A 25,472-nucleotide genomic window follows, 5' to 3' on the forward strand; every position below is an offset into this window, starting at 1 on the left:
TGGCTTTTCATGACAAAAGAACGCTGTCTCGTTCAGAGTTCAGGTAACACATTCATTACATGTTAGTACCACATATAGTAAGCAATAGATAGTGTGCTGCAAATGTTGAATTCCAAATGAAACGACTTCGGTGTAGATTGTAGAGACAACTTTGTTGGAAAATACAAGAAAAATCAGTAAATCCCGCCGCACATAAATGTATATTGTTAATGTGTTCATAGACGTAACGGTCAGGTAGCGAGTTTTCATTGTAGTTTACCTTTAAGTAGTTGTTTCGAAAGTATTCCAAAGAAGGGATAAAGCTTCATATGACACGACATTCCTGACAAAGGATGCGGGTGCTGTTTCTGGTCCTGGTGCTACAATCACTGTAACTTGTGCCGCCTTCCGTGCCCTTGATAGCGCCACATATAGCTGACCATGAGAAAAACACGGGCGTGGTAGGTACACAGACACCTGACTTAAAGTTTGGCCCTGACACTTGTTAACAGTCATCGCAAAGCTGAGCTTTAATGGGAATTGGTTCCTTTGGAATTGAAAAGGATAGTTGGTTGAAGGTGATGGGCGTAGCTTGATTCGCGGTATCGACACACGGTCCCTTTGTGTTGGCAGTCATGATAACACATTCAATGGTGTTTGGCAAAAACGCTTGCATATCAGGCGTGTGCCATTACATAAGCCAAATGATGGTTGGAGGTTCCGTATAAGAATAACAGGGCAATTTACTTTAAGAACAAGTTTGTGAGGACTCATTCCACCAGGATTCAATTTGTTGATGAACTCCGCAGGGTAAACTGAACATGTATCATCTAACATTGAATCGTAACTTGTGTAAGTTACTGCCTGGCCTGGGAATTGTTCAATTAGAGCATCATTAATAGCATCTACATCATCATTCAAAGGCGTTAGAATAGCTCGATTTGTAAAAAGGTTGGTGTCAAATGTACCCTGTGCTAATTCCGGAAATGTAACGGCTGCCAATTCCCCAATTGGATTCGTATTTGCACAGTCCAGAACTCTGACAATCCCAGCTGGTAGTTCTATGCTCTCATATTCTTTTGTCTGCAACTCGCCGTTACCCAGTGCTAGTAGGAATTGTGCAAATTCAGGATCATCTTTAGCGCGGAGATTTTCAGTAAGGCTAAACTTAATTAGCTTAGGCCAGAGGTGTGAGCTGAACAGACTGGCTTCCACTATTTCCTGTTGTGACTTCCGAGGTAGAATTGGAAGTGTTTGCCGAAAATCCCCTCCGAACACAACAACTTTTCCCCCAAAAATTAGGTTGGAGTCACATAAGTCTCGAAGTAGATGGTCGAGAGACTCAATATTTTGCCGCTTAGACATTGACGCCTCATCCCAGATGATCAAGCTTGCTGCTCGGATCAACGCAGCTAGACTACTCTGTTTAGGAACGTCACATGCCAAAGATATGTCACATTCCAAAGGTATTTTGAACTGTGAATGGGTTGTTCGCCCGCCTGGTATGTTAGCTGCGGCTATACCTGAAGATGCTGTTGGCAGCACAATTTCTCCCATCATGCGTACTTCAGCGTACAGCGCTTTGTATAAGAAGGTTTTCCCAGTGCCACCAGGCCCGTCAACAAAAAAAGCACCTGGTTTAGAGGTGCGTATATGTTCCATGATGGTGGAGAAGGCTTCCTTTTTGTGCAAAGATTTAATGACTCTTTACACAGAGTACAGTCTTCAGGTATTGCTGCGTCCAAAGCATCGACTATATCTCTGTTGCGCCTTACATCATCATCAGTGCAAGTATCTAGGTGGTCCAGTCCGAATTTCTTCAGAGTCTTGCCCATAGCTTCCAAGTACCTTTCGACCGCACGAGCTGTTAGTTGACTAACTTTCTGTGGGTCGTCTGGAAATTGAAAGCAAAAATCTTCTGACAATGATTCATAGTGTGTGCTCCATAACAAGGATGGGTCCTTTGATTGTGCAAAAATTAGTAGCGTTGAGAAAAGGCGACGAATTGCAGTAGGCATCTGCATTGCACACGCCTCTGCCATACAAAGTTCAGCAGCATCCTCTTCTTCAAGCAGCCTGTGGCGCAAATCCGCCTCTTGGAACGTAGCACAGACGTAACCGTCTACTGTCTTCAAGTACTCAAATGATGTAGGACCTCGGATGTGTAGTAGCAAAAGACTTAAAAAAAATCTCTCACCTTCGGCCGGTGCTACAAAAACAAGTCTTCCAATTGCTATCACTTTGTTTTTTCTCTTTTCCAGTTCTAGTCCCAAAGTATCCCAACGGTAGTGCTCGTAAATTCCCGTACAACAGAGTTTGGGACATCCTTTGCTTGCACTTTTCTTGAAAAACTCGATTAGAGGTGTACGGCTTTTTTTTCTCATCAAAGAATCACATCGCCCAAGTTGTCGGTTGGCCTCAGACATATTGTCTGTTTGTTGGGTAGGTGCACTTGCAGAGGCATTACCGGGGGATACATTTCAAATAGATCAAATCCAAATATTCGCCACGCTGCTTCGCATGGCGATACCCATCGGCCTGTTTGAAACTGCGTAATTTCATCTACTGGCTTTGGTTCCTCTCCTTCCGCTACACTAAAAGAGACTCTGTCGTGGCCTTTGTATATATACTTATATAAGTACTTTACTGCATGCATTGTTGAACAGACTTCAACATTAAGATGACAGTCAAATAGTGCTAATAAGTACGGGTTATAAGGGATAACCCATCTGTTGTCCAGAGTTTGTCTCCGTATAACCACAGTTTCACCTGTGTTGCGTCTCCTATAATCTGGATATCCAGAACCATTAACTGTGGTGTCAAGCGTGTAGGACTTTGGGAACTTGAATTTGCAACGCCCAAAAGTGTTTGGATGTTTCATACATGAACATTCAGGGTTAAGTTCGCCACAGGGACCATGCATCATATGCTTTAGTACAGACGAACGAAGGGAGGGATTAGCCATAGATGGTATCTCAGCACAGACAAACTTGTCAAAATATGCCGGGCATTTCAGCCTATAACCATCTTTTAAAATGATCAGAAAGTGAACATGGGGCAGACCCCTTTTTTGAAATTCCACCACATAGACGTACGCGGCCACCTCTCCAAAGATTTGCTTGTCCACAATTTGTTTCTTCAGCGCCAGAAGCTTAGCACGGAATACTCTTGCTACTAAGTCTGGTCTATTTTGAGCCTCTTCACCTGGGGCAAGGTGATTCTTAATTTTAGGCCAGTTCGCATTGCACGTCATGGTGACAAACAGATCAGGTTTCCTAAACCTATGCACAAGAGCCATTGAATTTAAATATCTTTTTTTCATATCCCGAGGGCCCCCTAAAAAGGTTGGTGGCAAGATTACCCTTTGCCAATGTTTGCTGCACAATACTCGCCCGTTCCCACAGTATCAATTATCCCCTGGTATAATTCAGCCCTTATAGTTTCCTTATTGTTCCGAAAATAATCTAGCCTGGTATTTTCTATTTTAACATACATGTCCACCACGTACTGTTGGAAGGATCGGCCTGTCCTAAGCAGCATGTTTCCTGGACGGTTTTGCAACTTGTAGCAGTAATATCGGCGGCACGAAATGACCTTGTCCTTTGGACCATAAGCCTGGTCTAAACCTGTTATATGGACAAACAAAGAGTTATTTTAGATGCCACTTGTAATAACACTAACTGAGTTATAATAAAAAATTAAATAAGATATGTTTGTAAGTTGACATACGGTTAGATTCATCTTCCAACAAGTCCGCGACGGTTAGGTTAAGTTCAGATGGTATTATGTTATGAGCACCAGCTCCTCCTTGGGTCAGCTGTGGGGTTATTTTTCGAAGGCCTTGTACCCATCCACATTCCCCATAAGGGAAAAGTAATGGGTACTGCAAAGGATCATAGCAGCCATAGTAGTGCATTATTCGATGAGTCTGGTTATCCTTTGCAGTTACAGTTATGTGTGGGGTGCTAGATTCGCTAGACGAAGAACTATCCGTCCAAATAACAGCTAGCTCATCAGACGTGGGTGCATTATACACCCGTTGGTCTAGGACAGTATTTCTATGGATTCTAATTTGGGTATTGTCATCAATGGGTAATTCTCTAAGGGCTCGGAAAAAGCGTGCATAAGGATTGTTCTGGGTAATTTGTATAAGCGTGTTTACAATATCTCCCCTTACCTCTGGGAAGCATCCGGTACGATTCAACGCTTCATGCTGCCCATCATAGAAGTATAGTTGTAGATACTTTGGTTTTCCATTATTGGGCAGCAGTGTGGGTATGTTATGATAGATTTGGCCATGAAGTTGAAAGACGTAAATACCTTTTTCGATTGGATGCTACATAATCACCAAAGAAATGAGTGAATGCAAAGAGGTTGTTGTACATTCGGAGTACTTAGGAAATGAACCGCATCCTCATCCGGGAGGTGTATAATCGCACTAATGCGGCGGGTATGCATTTGTAGGCAAATGTATTGCTCCATCAAGACAAATGAGAACGTCGGCGATTCATATGCAATCTTTTTGCGTTGCATTTTATGCAAATAATACCTTGTGGGAGTTTCAACTTGTCTGTAGGTAATGGGTTAAGCACGTGGGCTGCAGGTAACCCTGCATAATAAGAGGTTCTAAATGAGTTAATAGAGTCGTTGCTTATAACAATTTGGAAGTAAAATACACGCCATAATGATAATGTAACTTACTTGCTTGACGATTAATCTGGGTCCTCTTTTGTCGTTTAGGACGCGGTGGCGGAGGTGTTTCAGGTACATTGCTGCAAGCAACGGGAATTGGGTTAATACCTTACTTTGTTATAACACCCCCCGAAATTGTAGATTGCAAACAATACCTGATTCCAGAGTGGTCGGTGTTTAGAAATGTTGTTCTAGATCTTGTTCGTCGCATAACTGGCATAGATGAAGGGGTGGACGTAGGCCAATACATTTCTGGGTTGTGGCTTGTTGACGAGCTACATCCCTGTGTCTGTAAAATTACAAGTTAGTATCTGTATACACGCAAATTCTAGGGACTTGAGAGGTTTATTGAAACAATTTATTCAAGAAATGCTTGCAACTATAAGTTAGGGTATAACAGTTATGTGTGTTGGTTTATTTGATAGGAACAAGATTCTATGCGATTAGCTTCACATTGATTATTTGAAGGACTAAATGTCAAATGTTAGAAACCTAACTAAGGAAAACATGTTTACTGAGTACCGCATATGCATGACTGGGACGCAACTATGGTGTCCCGTATCACCAGGGTCAGTTAGAAATAAATTCCTAAAATAAACCACAGTTTACGATTTAACATTTTACGCCTTGGGATTATAAAAGCACCACTACTTTGGAAGGGGTAGCTTCCCGATCAATTAATATTAACACTGGCTATTTCAAGCATTATACGTCCTATAATACGTTTCCCTTTACATACGCTGTTGCAGCTCACATGTTGGATTTAGTCCGTTTTCTACTTTATTTTATGTTCGTGTTATTCCCATTATTAGCTGTCTGTGCCCTTGTTTTTTGTAAATTTATTCCGTCATAAGTAATTCTTGAAGTTGTCCTGTGTGTTATAGGAAAAGAAACTGCGATCAAACAGCTGGTAGTTAGCGCGACTTTGTAAATTTAAGTTGTAAGAATGAGCTTTAGGACAATTAATTTGTTTTTTTTTTGTTTTTTGTTTTTTTTTTTTTAAAAAAACAAAAAAAAAATAGAGAAAAACATAACATTACAACTGAGTAGTAGTGGTGCTTCATAGAGTTCAGAAAAAAGACATTAAAATAGTACCGAAACATAGGTTCAGCTAATATACATAAACACTATTACAGTGCCAAAATGTTACAAGTTAATCCTTAATTATCAGGGTTCCGAAAATATAGTATTAGTGCTTTTCTGAGCTTCCCACACAAAATGTCTGTTGCTAAGACAGTTCCGAACCACCCTTTTATCTTTATAAGCGAGGATTTTAACAGTTCATGCACTTATGCCTTCTTGAAACGGTCAAACATCGCTTCCACATCTTTGGAAACCCTAAAATAGCGGGGGGGCTTTGCTCGTGCAGGGCGCACGTGTGCCTTATGCGTGCAAGTTTCACACAATTTAATTTTTTTAGGTGGAGGAGGGGGCCGTTAGGCCGAGGGATCTAAAAAGCAGAAGCACGTGGTGTGGTAGCACCTTCCTCAAGAAGTAAACATGATGGGTCAAACTCCTCTTCTATGCCTGTGAGGCGTGCTTTAATAGCCAAGTAGGTTTCTCGCTCTAGTGCTGAATTGAGGGCAACACGATTGGTGTCAGGAGTATCATAGTTTGCATCTATGATTTCAAGGTTTAGTATTGGCGTGACATATTCAATAACCTTCTTGGCTACGTCATTTTTTGCGCACTCAGGAAAGTTGAAGCAACCACTCACCATGTCTTTCTTACCAGCCACCAACCCTGGGAGGGACACAGTAATAAATGCAGTATACCTTTCTTTCCCATACCTGAGGGTATCAAGTGTTGTACAATGAACTGGGAACTTTTGGTTTAGAAGCCTCAATAGGGATACACAATCTAGAGTTACAATTTTGGGAGTTCCAGATATAGCAGGTGGGGGATCTTCATTTAGTGGGGTGTTTCTATGGCCTTTCATAAGCTCTTCTAACTCTATTCTTTTCAATCTATACAGGCCGCCCAACCTGTGCATCACTTCTCTCTTTGTGTGGGTGAAATCCTTAACTGTCACATTGTATTTGGTCATGATATCGCTGTCATGACTGCATAGCAGCATGCTCACACGATTCTTCAGGTGTTAAGGCTGGACCACCAACGTATATTAAGGCTACTGTTTCACCTTCTGGGCGTAACGAAAGGTAGACACTATTACTGGTCCCATTAACATAACGATATTCAGGGCTCGAGAAACGTAGACATTCTGCTATTTGCTCAATCAAGAGTTGGAAAGGAATAACAACTTGTGTAGGTGCAGGACCTATTACCTGTAATTTCAGTATATTTCTGGTTAGTAAGCCTCGGTACTGGTGGCATATTAATCATTGTTTGAAGTACTCGTTGGGAGGAGGGATGTGTGGTGTGGTGTTTGAAGTTACTTTCCAAATGAATGCGTTAGTGGACTTCAGCTGAACCCAAAAGTGTGACTATACGTAGATTTAAAAGTAAATCAACAATACCAAACGCTAAAACCTTAGATTTAGGATTCACTTACATATTTTTCAGACAGTTTATTTATGAAGAAGTTATTTTACATTACCAAACATCAGTTACTTTCTCATATTTGGTCTGCATTACACATTATCAAAATCAGGTAATTATCGTGTTAGTACACTAAACTATTAGCACTTTTAAAATTATAGTAGTGTATCAATACACCAAGAGACGATCTCAAATAATTATTTCAATCTTAAACCGAGGTTAAACTAAGTGTATGTAATTCACATACACATATATTTCTAACTGATTATTCAATACCTCATTAATATTTCTAACTCACATACACATATAAAATCATAGGACATAACAGAATAGTATCAGATATGAGAACAAAACTTTGTATTCCATCAAACTATTATTTTTTGGCTAGAGGTTTCCCATATAAAAGCACATCATATTGTATTTACCTAAGACATCTTATCTGTTTTTTTTCTTATCATCTAGTATGCACCATAAATAGAAATACAAAGACAGAAACATGCACATATTGAGATAACAAGGCATAAAAAGTGCACGTTATGAGTGAAACAGGCAAGCAGATGGATATCATGACATAACCACAATGGCCTACAGAGCCGCTAAATGCAACATTTTAAGTTAGCGTATGGAGAGGATGTGCAGAATTTATATTTCATATAAACATATGCAATGCAAATGTATTAACATGAACAGAAGTTACCTTTGTTAAGGCTGAGGAAGACGGCAGGGTGTGTTCTTCTGCATTACTTATGGTACTTTCTATTGGGTCAGTTAGACTCATTGTGCTCCCTTGGTATTTAGTCACTGAGGTTTTAGTAATTTAGCAAGTATACACATACATATATATATTAATATAAGAGCACATTGGTTGTTGTAAGTAAATATTATAATATATTATTAAAACAAGTACAATTACTACTCCTAAATTAAACGCAAAACTATAATTATCCTAGACGGATAAGTCGCGTTTGGTAGGTACTTTTTAAAAACAGTTTAGTTCGTCTCTAATTAAAACATCTAGTTAGTAGCACAAAATTTTCCGGTTATACCTGTTGTACCTTCTACTTCCCTTTTTTTTAGTGCCTGATTGTGTGGGTTTGCGTGTGTTCCTTTTTTTTTTGGTTCTTTTTTGTTGTTGTTTTTGTTTTTTAAATCTATTTCTTTTTTTTGTTGTTTTTTTTTTTTTTTTTAAACTCGTATTCGTAGTGTGGCACTATTAGTCGTATTTCCGAAATGCAACTTTAATTTTAGATTGTTAAGCATTTTTTTTTGCAATTGAGTGTACCAATTAATTTGAGGGCCACGGTAGTGTCCGCCTGGATGCCCATGTTCCTCCGTTTTGCTGTTATTTATTTATCGTGAAATGCCAAAAATAGTGTCACGTAAATCAATTAATTCACCACCGGTAGCAAATACATTCACTACGATTTTGCTAACGAGCGTGATTTTATACCTACGAAGGGCAAGTCGCATTAAAGTGTTTTAAACTTTGTCTCATATGTTTGATGAAATACATAATCTTTGTAGTGGCTTTCCGCAAAAACCCTAAACAAATTATATTTCCGGCATACGTAAGCTCTATTTCATTTTACCGCTGCTCCATATATACCCACTTTGATATAAATGTATACTTGTAGCTAAACTAATTACTTTTCACAACATGTTTAGTTAGAATATAGGGAAGTTATAGTAACTAAATGCATAGTTAAAAGAATTATTGGTATGACATCATACCAGCTGCATCATTCTCACCCCTATTTCATGGTAAACTTTATAAATTATTGCAAACCACACATTTCTTTACACATTTCCGGGGATTGTGTTTTCTATGTGGACTGTTATGTGACAATGCTAAGGTATGGCCACTGTACGTCCTTTGTTGCTGCATTTTTTTTTTTGGCGTGTGGTTTGGGAATGTAGTTAGGTTCTAATAACCGCTGTCCTTTCACGGTTAGCCTTTCTCCCGGACTTTCCTGTTTATGTGGTATATTGCAAGGTGAACCCACCCCTGCTAACGTAGTAGTGCATATATATTTCTTGGTTCGAACAGCTAATTACTCATGCATTTTACACCGCAAATCCTTCCTGCGACACATCCTATTTGGAAACAATGCAGTTTTCTGTAACTGTCCGATATGTAATGGCTAGATGCAGTTAGTTTATGGGTTTAAAGAATAGGTAATGAGTGTATAATAAGTAAGCATTACTTCGGAAACACGATTAAGGCGTTTAATTTCCTCTATCTGCAAAACCTAGTTGGAAAGGCTTTTAGTTACAACAAGTATCAAACAGGTAGTCTTAGGTAATTGGGTTTGACGCTAGTTAAAATGTTTAAATTTATATGGAGTTAATGAAGTCTACATGAAGGCTTTCTCTCTAAAATGAACCTGCTATCAAAGCACCCTACTTAAGACTTTGCAACAGCGTGATAAATACGATTATAGTCATGCACCGTTCGGCTGTGTTATTTTTCAAGGGCAGTTCTAGTGACATGGGATGCCATAAGACTCACACTGCGCACCAATGACTGTGATACCCGGCGACATGCACACCATGTAAAATCACCCATATAGGGCTTGTGTTGCATCACATTTAAGACAGTAATTATACACAGCATTAACATGGTTAGATTAATGGCAGTTAGACAGATTTCTAAGACGCATACCTTAGTAGGCAATGGCATTTGAACTATGTGCCTGAGGTATCTACTTAAGCTGTATTGCATTAAGCGAGGCGTACTATGTTCTCAGTGTACTTAAGGCTGTTAACAGGATTTCATCGATAATATGTTAAGAGTATGTAATGTTTAGAATAAGCAACACAAGCAGCTGTTCTCTAATTCAGTTGTAAAGGGGCAGCTAAGACAATGCTCAAAGGACAAACTCATATTGGATACCAACCATACACTCGCAATGCTCTGCACATCAGCCCTAATGCGCAAGTAATCCAAACATGCAAACGCTAAGTGTAACACGCCATTAAGTTGGTCTCAAAAGCTATATTGTAATAATCGCTAATGTTCACGTATAGAGCGTCTATAAGAACAAAAGGCAGCCTAAACAACCCAAACACAATAACCCAACGGCCTCTAAACTGAGATTAACAACATACCTGAAATTTGCAAGCTGCACATTTCATAGCATTTGGAACATAAACATGTGCGGTCTTAACATTTGCCTGTAATATGTAGGATCGTAATACTAGACTGCTGGTATGCCTAGAACACCACACCTTATTATATGCCTGTTAATCGAGAAACACACATACTTACGTTGGCATTTGTAATAGGGGTAACACTTAGGTTTGGTCTTTAAAACATATTAGAGAAACTGCAACACAGAAAAGTAAACAACAAGGGGCAAACAATTGACCAATAGTTTGGGAAATTGCCAAGCAGTTTTCAACCATTTTTAAGGAGGCTATTTTTTCACCCAAGTCATTCCAGTTGCAAAATGTAAACACACAAAATACAGATAGAAAGTGCATCCTATTGCACTTATAGATACTTGTCATAATTTACAGGTGGCACTAATGCGCATACACCATAGTAAGAGTGCAAATACACCATTAGCCTCCTTCTTCACCCAAAAGCCACACTTAGTCTTGTCAGGCACGCCAAAATCATGTTAGTAGTAACCTAACAATCTGAATCGTAATAACCGTCGCTACCAGATTCGTCCTCAGACCACATAGGGTACTCCACCTCAACTGGTGGTTCCTCTTCTAGAAGACGGTGGACTTCATATTTTGCCTTTATAGTAGGATAGTCCCTGCACACACAGAACATCTTCACCACCTTTTGGCCCCTCTGAACTGTAATTAAACCACGTACATTTTCTGAAAACAGCTGCCTCTGATAATCCACAAGGACCTTGGACGTATCGCACCCACCAGAACATTTCGCCAACGCTTGCAAACTTACGCAAGGCTTCTCTTATCAGGCTTTGAGAGCCTATTAAATATATTAGACATCACCAGCTCTAAACCAAGTATCTGATGGTGCCCTGTCTCACCATTTTCCGGAATAGCCTTTTCTATAGCAGCTTGCACAAAGATATCTCCAGAAGTAAAGGTTGCTTGCTTCCATCCAACATATTGATCAATAAAGTCTTCTTTGTCCCGTTGATCTTCGAAGAAAGGGCGAGTGCATGCAAAATCTTCCATATTAGGGAAATAGTATTGATGTTTTTGTTTTGTTCTTTTTTTTTTTTTACTGCAGTTTTGTGATCAAGAGGAGGTAGTAATGAAGAGTAAACCGTTTGGCACTCTATTACGGTTTTATAGTAGAAAATTAACAAGCAACTTGACGTTTCAGCTTTCAAATCAAACAGGGAAGGTGAACAGTTATGTCGTGTCAATTTGCTTTGCATTTATGATTAGGCTCTTAATTTTCTGTTATAACACATCATTATAGACCTTTTTTTTTTTTTTTTGTATACCATTATTTATGGATATTGGTTTTTAGTTAAATATTTTTTTGATGGTTTATAGCTAATCGTTGGGTCCATCCAGTGTTTAGAAGTACTTGTGTAACGCGCTCTTTGCTAGGTTCATTCTTAGTGAACACGAGTAGACAAAAGGTTTTAAATATGATACACGTTATAGGAATCGCAGTCTCATCGGCCATTTCTACGTGGGGCAAAGTATACTCCACGTCACCGTTATAGTAAGTTTTTTTTTTCTTTTTTTTCCCGAATGTATATTGCAAAATTAAAGATTGGAACACTTTGGCTCGTGGAATCAATAAACATAAGCCTAATATATTGCACATGTATTTGATTTACACACGGTATGCTATTCGTAAAAGGTGTTTTTTCATTTTTTCTGTTACTTCAGCTGTTGTGAAATTGAAACGTAGCCGGCTCTACAAACAGGGCGTTGCCATAAGCTAGCAGCCCCACCGCTGTGTCAGACATCCATAGAAGCTCTGGCTGCATATCCTCTTGTCCGGAATGTTCAGTTGCAGCTGCCCGCTCGCTTTTTTTTGTTTTTTTTTGTTTGTTTTTTTGGTATTTGACCAGCACATCTGATCTACACGATTGGAAAAGCCATAATATATATTTATACATATATAAATGTGTGTTCTAGCTACTCTTAAACTCAAACTATAACACATAGTAATTAACTGCGAATATCTAAACACAAATTATTTCTAATTTAAATTTACTTTTTAATTTAAATGAGGGCGCAACTAAGCAGGCAGTCAGTTTTGAGGAAGTGCCTGATGAATCATTATATATGATAGCATACGTGTAAGTAATAAAAAGAAGGCAATCTCCGAGGACTAACAGTAGTATGTTTTGGCACATTGGATGTGAAAGCATATAGCATGTGTCACGTAAAACACATGCAGTTGCATGCAATTCAAAACACATATAGAGGAACACAGCGTACCGATGGGCTGCAATTGTGCACAAGCCTGTCGAACCTAGTCTCCAACCTTCCAGACCTTGCAACATGGAAGTAGCCTTAGCTATGGCTTTACTGAACATGCAAAGGGTAATAACACACATGGGTTAGGACATGGACGACTATTGACAAAATGACAAGTACGATTGAAGATCCTGAAACTATGGTTCAGGGTGTCAGTTTACCGTCACACCAGAGGAGTCATATCAGGGTGCTGAGGGTCCAGTAAGCGGCCGTCTGGGATTTTAATCGTTGACTCCCTTTAAAAAAGGGAAGTGTTGTGGAGAAAGAGGGGGGTTTAGGGTTTGGTGAGGGGTTGGGTGGGGTGGGGGGAGGGGGGTAAGACTGGCATGCAGGTGTTTAGGCTGTCAACAGTTGGACTGTTCATTGTGTTTTATGGAAAGAGGTCGATGCTAGGATACCTAAATTCAATTTGTGCAGGAGAGTTTATAAATACCTGGCTGGTAAAGTTGTTCCCCATAAGTGGACCTGTAAATCACCAAGCAACGGTCTGTAGTTCACTGTCCAATCATCGCTGTGTTGATACGTTTCCTTAATTACATTTCACAAAAAATAATGTCAGAGACAGATCTAGCACCCCTACGCCAAGCACGAATTGCATCATGGCATTCTATGCACGCGATGCTAAACAGACTGGCAGCCGCAGCTACCAAAGTGTTGCAGAAAGCACATTAAGTGACGCGCATAGTCGTATTGGAGTTAATGTGTTATGTTCACTACCGCATGTAAGCAGGGTACAATCTTAGGAATTAAGATAACCAGGTTCTGGCATCAAATAAAGCAGTGAGGTATATTGACCTAACGGGACGTTCAGGAACAACAGAAAACTAATAATGCATGCCGAGAAGCAAAGCACATTGGTCCACACAACACCATTCCTCCCACACCCAAAGAGTAAAACAAAGAAAAAAAAACACATTTACGCACTTCACATGCCTGTCATTTAGAGTTTGGTGTACTTTTTAAGCCTGTCAACAGCGAAAGTCTAGAACGCCAGATTTAAATCTACCAGCATATATAGTAACCACTAACTTAAACTATGAACTTTACAACACTATTAGCAAGATAGCCATTAAACACTCACATTTAAAAAGCATAGGAATACATTCCCACTTTAGGGGTATTCAGATTTAAACATCCATACAAAGATGCCAACACAACAACAGTCTACCCATCTTATAATCAGAGCAATTACATATGTACGCAGGCTTTACTATTATTTTTTTTGAAGAATCGTAATCCGAAAAGGGGCAGCTAATTAGAATTGGGACGTGCATAAGTGCAATCGTCATTGCGGCATTGTCAACCTTATGGTTAGAAGTCTGCGTGCGCAGTAAGTGGAGGGGGCACACGGTTCACACTATTCGTCTATTTTCAACTCGAGAAAAGACGCCTCACCACTGTTAGGCGAATCCGGCAACACTCCTCTCACAACACAGAGATGTTTGAGCGTGATCAAGCGAACCCCAAATTTGTTCCAGAACCGCTAAATAGTAATTATGGTTCTTCTGCAATCAGTCAGGGGAAGGTTCTGGTGACAGTCAGGGCAAGAATTTCATTTTAATTTTTTTTAAAAGGGTAACTAAAAAGGACCGCATTAAAAACACTATAGAAAAAGATTACCTAAAGGTTTGCCCCTCCTAATCTAAGCTAAACCCCAAAGAAAATTCCATGTCTATAGATAGCTCTGCCGTGAGACGTACAATTAGCGGCCGTTTCCCGAGTAAGCTACAGCACCTGGTATTTGAAGGAGAACAATTGCACTTGTCACAAGGTAAAGCTCTTAAAAGAACGCACTAAAACAAAAAAAAGTTTCATCCAAGTCACCTGCCAAGCGTTGCACGGTAAACTTGCTATCAATGTTGATGTCATCAAACATTCCCATGTATTTTTCCAACAAATTATGTGTTTTCCTGGGAGAAAAAACATTTATAAATGCAAGGAACAGCATCTATTTGTTTTTTTAAAAATACTCTAAAAAGTTGTTTTCCCAAAAAAACAGCCGAACAACTAAAAAGTTGTTTTCCCAAAAATGGCCAACGTCGCAAGCGCTGGTAAACTTGTTATCAACGCTGGCGTAAACAAACGTTCCCATGTATTTAACCAACAAATCATGGGAATGCCTACCAGAAAAACCCTTCTATAAATGCAAGGAATGACATTAATAAAAGAATAAACAAAAAAATATAAAGAGTTTAGGCGTCACAAAAAAAATAGCTGCCACAGGCTAGAAATTGCTTTTAAATTTTGTTTTCCTAAAACAAGAGAGAGAGTAAACCCAAAAAAAAACCAAAAAAAAAAAAAAAGGCACATCTAGTTGCGGCATCATGTGTAGAAGTCACCAAACAGTCGCAACGCTCGATAGCAAACCATAATAAGACAAGCATTCCGCACTCTCAAAGTACCCAAATTAGTAATTAGTAATACATGTGATAACGGCAACATCATTAGCAGCGTATAAAAAAGGTTTTAAAAAATGAACAAGCTCGAACTCAAAAGCGCAAAATGATCATTTACCAAAATGGTTTACACCCAAAAGGAAAAAAGAGCCGCACCTTGAAAGATGTTCCAAGCTCCTTAGACCTATGTCAAAACAACGACGGAATCAGTGAAGTTATCACAACAGTAAAAACTATAGCAATGGAAACACCATCCGCAACAACAACAACAACACTGTTAGACATTAAGAATAAACAACCAATACTTCGGTTAATAAGCCACACCATGAACCCAAATGGTTTACACCCAAAAGGAAAAAAGAGCCGCACCTTGAAAGATGTTCCAAGTTCCTTAGACCTATGTCAAAACAACGACGGAATCAGTGAAGTTATCACAACAGAAAAACTACAAAGCAATGGAAACACCATCCGCAACAACAACAACAACACTATCGACGACAACAACACTGTTAGACATTAAGAATAAACAACCAATACTTCGGTTAATAAGCCACACCTTGAAAGATGTTCCCAGCTCCTTAAACCTATACGCAAAACAACAGAAACAATGAAAAAATTCACAACAGAAAAATCAAAAACAAAAGAAACACCAGCAGCAACAACAACAACAACAACTCTTACCATAACAACACTGTCAGTCATCAGGGGCAAATAACCCATTTTTAGGTTAAAAAAATGTTTTGAGTCCAAAATTTAATTAGAAGGCACACCTTTGAAGACACAGATGCATCGAACTCTTAAACCCTATATGAAAAAAATGTACAACTCAGTGATAATAACAGCAGAAATCACCAACAATAGTTGCAAGAACAAAACTAACAGTGTCGGGAAGAAAGAGTCCGAACCGCTAATTCATAAACCCAGATTTAACACAAAAACAACATTAACAACTGAACAATCTAACAATGATAACCCCAAAATCAAAAAACGACGAAGATAAGGTAAGCATCCACCATTTCAGACAACACCAACAACAATCAATACCCAATAAAAGGACTATTATAACTAAATTCTCAGCTAAACGAAACTCAAGCACATTAACAAAACCAATAATTTAGTAGCTAATTCGCTAACCTTTTAGGAGAATTAAAAGCAACACATGTAGCACTATCACCGCCGTCACATCAACTCCCTGTAACCAGAACCACAAATAACAACAAAACAATTAGATCTACGAAATAAAGCAATAATCACCAAAAGCAAATCAACTGAAACAATAAATGAGAATCGGGAAAAGGGAGATTAAGGGTTAGAGAGATCGACGAGCTGTTGAGGAGTGAAGAGAACTGAGATGGAAAAGAGTGGATAGAAAGAGTGTCGTAAAGTAGTGGTTAGGAGTAATAGAGAAATGGAGGGAGTAGATTGAAAAGGAAGAACCAACGGAGGGTGAGGATTTCAGCGGTACTATTCATATGAATAGTAGTAGTAGGGAGTTTAAACTTTTTAAGAGTTTAGGATTAGTGATCACCTCCCTTGTTTTAACCGCATGGAGTGTGCACTCCCATGTTTTATTTGGTATGTTTGGGCACAAGCATATATATTAAGAATCTGGTATCTTCATCATTGTCATGATCAGTCTGCTATCTATAATTGATTAATGGGGATGCTAATGTCATCAAGGATCTCAAAGCAGGAAAAAGCAAGGTTACCATTTTTTTTTTCATCTAGGTTTGTTAATTTAATAGATTTTGGTGTTAAATTGAGGGTTTAGGGCTACATCTTTTTTCTCTTTCTTTCTATTAAATACGAGGCATAGGAGTAAATTGTCATTCTTTGGTAAGTTATTCAGTTACAAATGTATGATTATGACAAGAAAAAAAAAAGGTATTAGTATTTGGTGGGTATAGTTACAAAAAAACTTCTCCATTCTTTCAAGGGTTTGATTGAGAATATCGGTTTTTATTCAAGGAATGCAATATCCATTTTGCTGATTGCTGAATTTTTCATTGTTTACTTCATATTATGTCATTTGGTTGGTTTGCAATATCCTCATAATCATGGATGAGTTTAGTGAGTCTTGTCCGAGACAGTATCAGGTGTGCACAAACCAAAATCTGTAAGAAAACCTAATTTACTGTATTTGGAGACCGTCTCATCGAAATGCTTGTGTCCGATGATGATTAGAGGTGGGTAATCTATTGGGTCACCGTGTTTGTTATGCTATTTTGTATTTAAGTACTCAAGTTATTTGCTTCTACTTATTCGAGTACACGTTAGGGAGCCAAGTTCACATATTAGTAGTTTAGTACCTCTGATGAAGGCTCAAGCACAAATTGACTCTTGTTACAATGTTCTTTGTTCTTTCATGCTTATTTAGGTACACAATAGAGATTAGGGAGGCAGGTTCACATATTAGTACCTCGGACAAAGGCGCAAGGAGGAGTCTTGTGACAACATTTATACATTTGGAAGCTTTGAGTGCATTAAGGATCTGAGTTGTGTATTGATGAGGTAGTTGATATTGTTTTACGTTTTACTGCAAATTCAAGATAGTACTTCGTTTTATGTTATTTGAAGCTTCAATTGGTGTATGTTATCGACTTGAGCTGGTTGTTTGGTTCGATTATGAGGAGCTCTGCTTATGAGGGATGACAATTCTTCTGATTTTACTGTTGAAATTGGTGTTATTGTTGCTACAACTGAGGCTTGTTGACATGTTGGGGTCTTGGGGATGACTATGGGTACGACTGGTGCTTTCTATTTGTCCCCATAAATGCTAAAATTTTTGGTGCATATCAGAATGGTTTTTAGTCAGAAACAAGAGTTTTCCTTTAAGTATTATCTGCAACTTTTGAGACACGGGGGTAGTATTGCAGAATATTATGAATTAATTGAGATGTTAGGTATCCATTATTAAGCTTCAATGTGTCCGCGATACGAGATTCTGATCAAGTTCAAACCTCAAATATATATTATTGATCCGATGGAGATGTGTTTTCAATCAAGCTTTATCGACTACTATTACTACTAATATCTTATACACATGTACTGTGGTGAAAACTCTGCCAAACGCCTGTGAGATGTGGCCTTTGGATAATTACGTGTTAGTGTGTTTGGTTATGTGGATTTGTTAATGCTCATTAAAATGTTTCAGCTTATGTTGTTAGCCTTGTTAGTTGTGATCTGTTTTTGCTCTTACATTGACTTGATATGAGTTTACGTTTTGTGGGAAATTGCAGTTCGAATCTTTAAAGAATTTGGATGGCCAATTATATCAAATCTGCGGGGATACTGTGTGAGTTACTCCTAGTGGCGACGTATTTTTTGCTTGCAATGAACGTGCATTTCCAGTTCGTAGCCCTCACTATGAATACGAGAGAAAAGATGGAAACCAATGTTGCCGTCAGTGCAAGGATAGATATAAGAGACTCAAAGGTCGGTCATTATTAACTGTCATTTTTTTCGTCTATCCAATTTTTATTCTCCTCAAACTGATGATCAAATGATGTTAATGACCATGTATTTATCTAAGTTTACATAAATGATATAGTGTAAACGTAAATCACATATTCTTATGTTATCCCTTGACATACGTTATAGCTGTCGTATATTGTGAGAAGTTCAAAATTAACATGATAACATCTATTGACCGTTGAAGTATAATAGGAAGGAGCGAGGGAGTTTTTTTACCTATGATGGGTGAAGCTAATACTGCAATTTTTACAGGGAATCCTCGAGTGGAAGGAGATGAGGATGAGGAGGATGTTGGCGATATAGAGAATGAATTCAATTATGCCAGAGGAGCTAGCAAAGCTAAACAGCAATGACATGGAGAGGATATTGACCTCTCTTCATCTTCCAGGCATGAATCTCAGCCAATTCCTTGCTTTTTTTTCCTTATTCTTTGCATTGTTAGAAGTTCTCTTTCAAGGTAAACATCGTCTATATGCTGTTCAATGTTTGGTTTGGTTACCAAATGGGTATTAGCTATGTTTCTTTGACCCTTCCCTTTGGCGACTTGTCGTGTGTCAACACCCCGACGACACTTCATTCGTATAATTCCAGATACCTCTATCAACTATTTTTTTTGGACTTGTCTGCTGGCTTATCAATCTGAAATCTGAATGTCAGAATTTTGGAGAAATACCAATGACTACACCACACCAGACAACTAATCTGTGAGAAGCAATTCAGGTCCTATAGTTGTTAAAATGAAATGTTCTGAACCACCTGGTTAACTTTCTCGTGTGTCTTGATTCTAGAATATGTTTCTAATCTTCTTGTGCTCGATCTTTCAGTTACTCTCCTGTCCAATCTCTCTATTTTAAATTCCTCAGAATAAGTTTTATTTAAAGTAATAGCATTCGATTGCTGTTCTACCATTGCGATAAGTATCTTGATTGTTGATGGGTTAAAAAGGTAGAAGCTTTTTCTTAAATTTTGATCTTTGTATTTTGGGGATTGGCATACAGGGAAGTTATTTAGATTCTTTGTTCGAGATGTGGTTGGGCTCCTTGAGATACCTTCTTGGTGTGACTTGTTTAGGTGAGGAGAGTGGTGAACAAGAAGTTGTCACTGTAAGGAAGAAAAACACTATTATATTTTAGTTTAAGAACAAAGGTCGTAGCTATTAAGGTTGGTTTGATAGGTAGTAGTAACCTTATTAACTTAGCCTAACATTTGAGTTTTTGGATTTGCCAATAACTTGGACGAATCGGTGCTTCTATTGCAGCTGGTCTTCAATTGGAGTCGGAAAGAGAGAAATTTATCGGCTGAAAATGAGGTAAGTTGCCACCATTGTCTTTTATTGCGAATTCTTTACTTTTTGCTTCACTTCGACCATGTTTAGAGTAGTTAATGAGATGAGTTAATGATGATTGAGCAGGATGTGTAACGAGCACACGATACAACAAGATATTAAAACCTATCAAGTTCTATTCTTTGTGTGACTCGCCTTTTTGGTCTTCACCATCATACTTGACCATGTTTAGAGTAGATTTGTTAGGTTTTAAACTTCCGTTAATAACCAATTTATGCAAAACAAATGGTGTTTTTGGTCACTAGAGCTTTAGATCTGCTATAGGTAGTTAATGTCAACCACCAAATGATGAGAATTAGAATTAGAAGACACTATGACAGTGGAGCAACAGTGTGTATGTTGGAGTTGGAGCTGGAGCTAAGGGACACTGGAAAAAGGTATATGATGGTGAAGACCAAAAAGGTGAGTTGGTCAGGAACATGAGATAAAGCCGCGCATTTTTAAAGCTGAGGTCGAGAATTGTTTGGGTTTTTGTTTGACTGACAATCCCTTGCTTATTCCCTTTCCCTGCCCCCTACGGTTATGTGACTAACAAATAACGTAGATGACGAGAGAGGTAATATCCATGAATATTATGATGTGTCTCATTATTGTTACATTTTGCAGTATGTGATTTAATCATGCTACATTAGATTAATGACTGACCTGCCATTCTTCTGAAGACGAAGATGGTAAGCAGGTCATTTTTGGGTTTTTTAAGCATTGCATGTATCCTAAATTTTGTGAAATCCAGATGAAAAAACATGGGTTTTGATTTGATGAAATACTAATGTAGTCCTTTGCAGGTAGCGACAAGTGTTGTGGGACACGGACTCGATGTTAAAAGACATCAGGTTAAAGGCACAACATGTAAATTGAGGTGTTATTATTGTTTTTAAATTTAGCTTTCAGCTACATCTGTTCTTATTTTCATATTCCTAGCTGGCATTTATGCTTATTTTTGGCACTTGGCTTCTTTATAAATGGGTTAAATTACATTTATAGGCAGACAAAGAAGCTTCATCCCTATAATCTCATGACGAAGATCCTGAATTTTCATGTAAGTTGTTGGACTTAATATTTTGCATTTGATGCTTCGATTTCATTTGTTTTGTTTTCCTCCACCATTTTACACCTGTTAAATTTTTCTTGACCTTGTCACCCCTGTGGGAGAGGAAAGGAATAAGGAGGGTGGGGGGAATGAATGATGATGATGGTGAGGAGGAGGAGGAGGGGGGGGGGGGGTAGAGAGAGGGGAGGGGACGTAGAGGGGCATGAGGTAGTAGGAGGAGGGGAGAATTCACATAAGCATGACTCGAAGTGATGATTTACATAACTGTGTTGAAAATTCTCTTAGTTTTTAAAACTGGTATTTAGAATGTTAACCTGTGGCTGAATGAAACTTTCTTATGGCAATAATTATTTGCTGTTGTGGGGATCTTGTAGGTAATTATAACAATGTTGCTTAATGCAAGGGTTTATTAGTTGTCTCGACCTAATGTTATTAGTACTTAACTAGGGATTATATGAAAAATTCAGTTTTTCAGTTGATAAAATATAGTGGGTCCTAAGCGGAGAAGTACATAAGAGGCTTGAATATGATGTGAACCCGTACCCTTTTAAAGATTCCTTATACCCTTGTGTAGGTAAACAGGAGCCCAATAACAGCTGCTCAACGGAGGCATTACAAGAATGCATTCCATGCTTTTCCTAGATCATCTTAGTTGAGGGTTTTTTGGCAATGTGGAAAGATGCGGGTCCTGCAGTTGTGAGAGCAGTGGCATTGAACATGGGAATGCTTGATTCTTATGATCAGTACGTAGAGTTTTTCAGGGATTCTGCTGGCTTGGGTGAAGCTTCCACTCTTGTAGGTTAGATGCATCTTTTGATTCTGTTACTGTACTATAATTATCTCTCCATCTCCCGTTCACTTGAACACTGATTTTTAAGGGCTTAATTTTAAAGCTATTGCTCTTTTAAACGTAGTTCCAAAATTGGCGTCCTTGCGAACAAGCATTCCTCGATTTATTTACGTTTTGGTTGGATACACATTGAGGAGAGGGGGAGGGAGATGGAGGGATCCATTTTCTCTCCCTTCCAAATCCCTGTAAACCAACTGGCTAACCAAACACGGGAGTTTGGTTTTCTCCCCTTTACCATCAAATCCCTTTATCTAAACAAAGAATTAGTCTGACTTGGTTCGTGACTTTCACATTATATTTTGGAAGCTTAGAGCTATTAATAGGAGCCACGAGATCTTATACTCCCATGCAATCTTACAGTTTGTGTGGAAGTGTTGTAACTCAAAAGTTTTTTTTTTTTTTTTTTTCTATCATTAGTGTGTGCAGAGAGAAATTTTCTTAAAATGTAGTGAAGTTTGTAAAGGTTCCTTCAATAAATGTGAAAAGTTATAGCTTGGGCGTCTTTGAGGCTAGATGTAGGTCTATGAGTCTATCATGTTCTAATTACATCTTGGGCAATTATCTTTGAGGCTGAGATATAGGTATATCATATTTTAATATGCAGTTGGTTAAAATACGTATACTTGGATGCAACACTGTTAGCTTGGGTCCTGTTTCAAACGATTGCTAGATCATGTTGAGATGATGAGGATCAAAGAGCGTTGCGTGACTCGTGTCAGTTAGGGTTAGTGGTTTGAAATTTGAATCTAGAATTTGGATCCTGTTTGATTCTGAAAAGTATTAGGTAGAGTTAGAATTTATAAGAAACAATATTGTTCATCATGCGCGTTGTTCATGTCATGCATGAGTAGGTATATTTTTGTTGGCATATTGTACATCATCTAAAACATTGAGCTAATTTGCTCTCTTTTTATTGTAGAAGTTGCATAGCGAGAAAGGGAGAAGAGGAAAAGGGACGTATAGGGATCTAATGCTACAACAATTTATAGGCACGTCATTATCATTCTCTTGCCTCCTAAGAATAAGTGGATTATAAGCAACCAAAATTCTCGAAGCATCTAAATCTGATGGCAGTGTTATGAATTGCTTGGATTAATGTAAATAAATTATCCAGTATTTATGTCCATATTTATATCCCTGTATTTATATTTATATTCATATTCATATTCATATTCATATTTTCTGATTCAAAGTTTCTTATAAATTTATGCGGAATAGTTTGAACAACCAAGACACATCAAAAACCAACTCCAAGATTCCAAGAATATAGGACTACAACACCAATCAATATCAATATCAATATCTATCTATATTATTAAAGGAAGTTTTTTCGAGCGATTTTAGAGAGTCCAAATTTTGTGAATTACTTTCGGGTTATACTAACTAAATCATAATGCAAAGATAACATAAATTATTAAATATAGAGATAGAGATAGAGATTTTACGGAGTAATACAATTTGAGTCAAATCCAATTTACAAAGTTGCAGTGGAAACCAAATTCCATTACACTATTGATGCATTGTATATTAGTATAAGGGGTCGTTTGGTTCAAAATATCGGAATGGATTTGAATGGATTGTCATACCATAGAGGTATGGAGTTAGAACCCCATACTTGCTTAAGAGTGTTTGGTTCGATCTCGGAATGGATTGAGTATAGTAATAGGGTGGAATGGATTTAGAAACTTGAGTGTAAAAATAGGTATGAGATTCCAAGGGGTTGGAATGGAGTTAGAATTCATTGGGTATCTAACTCCATTCCAAAACCCTCCAACCAAACACTAGAATGGATTGAATCCATTCCAATCCATTCCAAAAGCTCCAACCGAACACCCCCTAAATAATGCAAGATGATAATGGAAGTTTAGCCTCCTAGGCTTTCATTCAAATAACAAGCTGCTATTTCCTTTTCTAAAAGATAGAGAGTCAATGATACACGTAGAAATAAAATTCATAGATAAATTTGGTCAGGTAAAATAATTCTAATTGTTGTATATTTTGATCGACTCATTATGTCATTCATGTGATAATTTTCTGCCATTTATTTGTTCAGGAGAGCGAGGCTAAATGGTCGGCAAAAATGAGAGGTGGATTAAAATCTGCCAAGTCAATTAAATTATTACTCTTCCACAAGACTTCAACATAGTCTAAGAAGTCTTTGTTCATTAGTGTAGATTAAATTTCAAAAGCAGTCGTTCCATACATACCTTGCATTTTATACTTCACGTAGAATTAGAAACAACCTATTTAGACCCTTACGAGTTTCTTTCAAAAAAAAGAATCAACTTACTTAGCGTGGGTACTGGTAACAATTAGCAATCATTGATACCCGAAGTCTTTGTTCATTAGTGTAGATTAAATTTCAAAAGCAGTCGTTCCATACATACCTTGCATTTTATACTTCACGTAGAATTAGAAACAACCTATTTAGACCCTTACGAGTTTCTTTCAAAAAAAAAGAATCAACTTACTTAGCGTGGGTACTGGTAACAATTAGCAATCATTGATCAATATTACTATGTATAATACTATAATACATAATACGGTGTATAATTTGCATTATTGTAATTTCTTACTCCCTCCAATACAATTAATTTATTAAAATATATTTGATATATACTCCACAAACGTAAAGAAATGGTTAAAATTTGGAATGGGGAGTATTGTTTTCAAGTCAATTTGACAAGTCACATATCTACCTCCAATTAAGATAAATAATAAGTCTAACTTATAGAGGAAAAACATAATAACTTAGCACCATGACTTTATACTAAGCCAAACATATAAGTCACAATTCAACATTCATGGTTTATGTTCATGTCCACAAGATATCATGTTCTAAAAACTATGAACTCAAAAACATTAGATTATTTTGGGTGATAATTATAGACTTTGGAGCTCACATTAAAAGTTGAATTTTCAAACAATGTTGAAATCTCCATCTTTTACAAACTAATTTAATTTAAAAAAAAAACAATATAAAAATTTATGTGATTTAAGTATATTTGTAGGAGCCTACAAATCATGTTCTTAAAGAAATCTTATCTCTCCGGTTTAGAAAAGGCTAACTTATGAGATTGAGTAAACCTTAGAAGTAAGCGTATAAATCTTAATAATGATAGAACAAGTAAAATCTATCTAAAGTATTTGAGATCTTCCGCCTTCAACGATTTAATTGCGTTATTATGTCTATGTTGTCCATAATACTAATTCATACGTACTTGACGACCCTGCAATTTTATTGTCAAGTATATCAACATGCATGGTAAGGAAACAATCACCTTTATGGAGAATTAACTTACCTAACAATATCATATGCTCTTTAATTTGATTGTAAGACTTCTCTTTTAAACTAGGCTTGATAAAGGAATTGGATGTTTGTAAGTATAGCTTTAATTTGGTGAACATACGCTCTAATCGTTCCTTTTCTTATAATTTTGCTCTTAAAGAAAAGTTGGACTGTTTTTCAAGATACGTGGACTAAAATTTTACCGACGGTTTCGAATTTTCATATTTCTTAGTCTTAACTATATCCATTGTTTTTCCACTTTTACATATAAGCTAATTACAAGTAGGCTCGTGCATCGCACGGGCATTAAATCTAGTATATATATACTTAAAAGAGGAACTTTTCGAGCGATTTCATTAGTTATTGTCCAATCGGACAAAAGATAAAATTTTAGAATAAACATGCGGTTGATTTTTACCGTCCTATTGAATGTGCGTTTTGCCTGGCCTCTGTAATGAGGCTATATA

General features: G+C 37.7%; 2 protein-coding genes and 2 long non-coding RNA genes across 10 annotated transcripts; 1 reads left to right on the forward strand and 3 right to left on the reverse strand.

Moving 5' to 3' along the window:
- Positions 1-612: 612 nt before the first annotated feature.
- LOC141630609 (ATP-dependent DNA helicase pfh1-like) lies at positions 613-1,536 on the reverse strand. The gene has a single exon (XM_074443395.1). The coding sequence runs from the start codon at positions 1,534-1,536 to the stop codon at positions 613-615; it is 924 nt and encodes a 307-aa protein (XP_074299496.1).
- An 826-nt stretch (positions 1,537-2,362) lies between these two features.
- LOC141630610 (uncharacterized) lies at positions 2,363-3,277 on the reverse strand. The gene has a single exon (XM_074443396.1). It carries the CDS (start codon positions 3,275-3,277, stop codon positions 2,363-2,365), a length of 915 nt encoding a protein of 304 aa, XP_074299497.1.
- An 8,633-nt stretch (positions 3,278-11,910) lies between these two features.
- On the reverse strand, positions 11,911-16,218 carry LOC141626968 (uncharacterized). Of its 2 annotated transcripts, none has more exons than XR_012536532.1 (11): positions 16,131-16,218; positions 15,767-15,800; positions 15,553-15,580; positions 15,366-15,393; positions 15,153-15,180; positions 14,425-14,510; positions 14,221-14,334; positions 13,996-14,105; positions 13,034-13,128; positions 12,562-12,651; positions 11,911-12,198 (listed from the first exon to the last, which is right to left on the reverse strand). It is a non-coding gene; the product is annotated as an uncharacterized LOC141626968 (long non-coding RNA). The 2 variants fall into 2 exon arrangements; XR_012536531.1 differs by having other exon boundaries at positions 13,996-14,128.
- A 323-nt stretch (positions 16,219-16,541) lies between these two features.
- On the forward strand, positions 16,542-22,868 carry LOC141626967 (uncharacterized). 6 transcript variants are annotated; one of them, XR_012536526.1, is made up of 10 exons: positions 16,542-16,700; positions 17,374-17,507; positions 18,236-18,431; positions 18,723-18,858; positions 19,729-19,779; positions 20,422-20,486; positions 20,601-20,674; positions 20,800-20,854; positions 21,441-21,665; positions 22,636-22,868. It is a non-coding gene; the product is annotated as an uncharacterized LOC141626967 (long non-coding RNA). The 6 variants fall into 6 exon arrangements; XR_012536530.1 differs by having other exon boundaries at positions 22,639-22,868; XR_012536529.1 differs by having other exon boundaries at positions 20,601-20,648.
- Positions 22,869-25,472: the final 2,604 nt, after the last annotated feature.

Source organism: Silene latifolia, chromosome Y, assembly GCF_048544455.1.
Source record: "Silene latifolia isolate original U9 population chromosome Y, ASM4854445v1, whole genome shotgun sequence".
Taxonomy (NCBI): Eukaryota; Viridiplantae; Streptophyta; class Magnoliopsida; order Caryophyllales; family Caryophyllaceae; genus Silene; species Silene latifolia.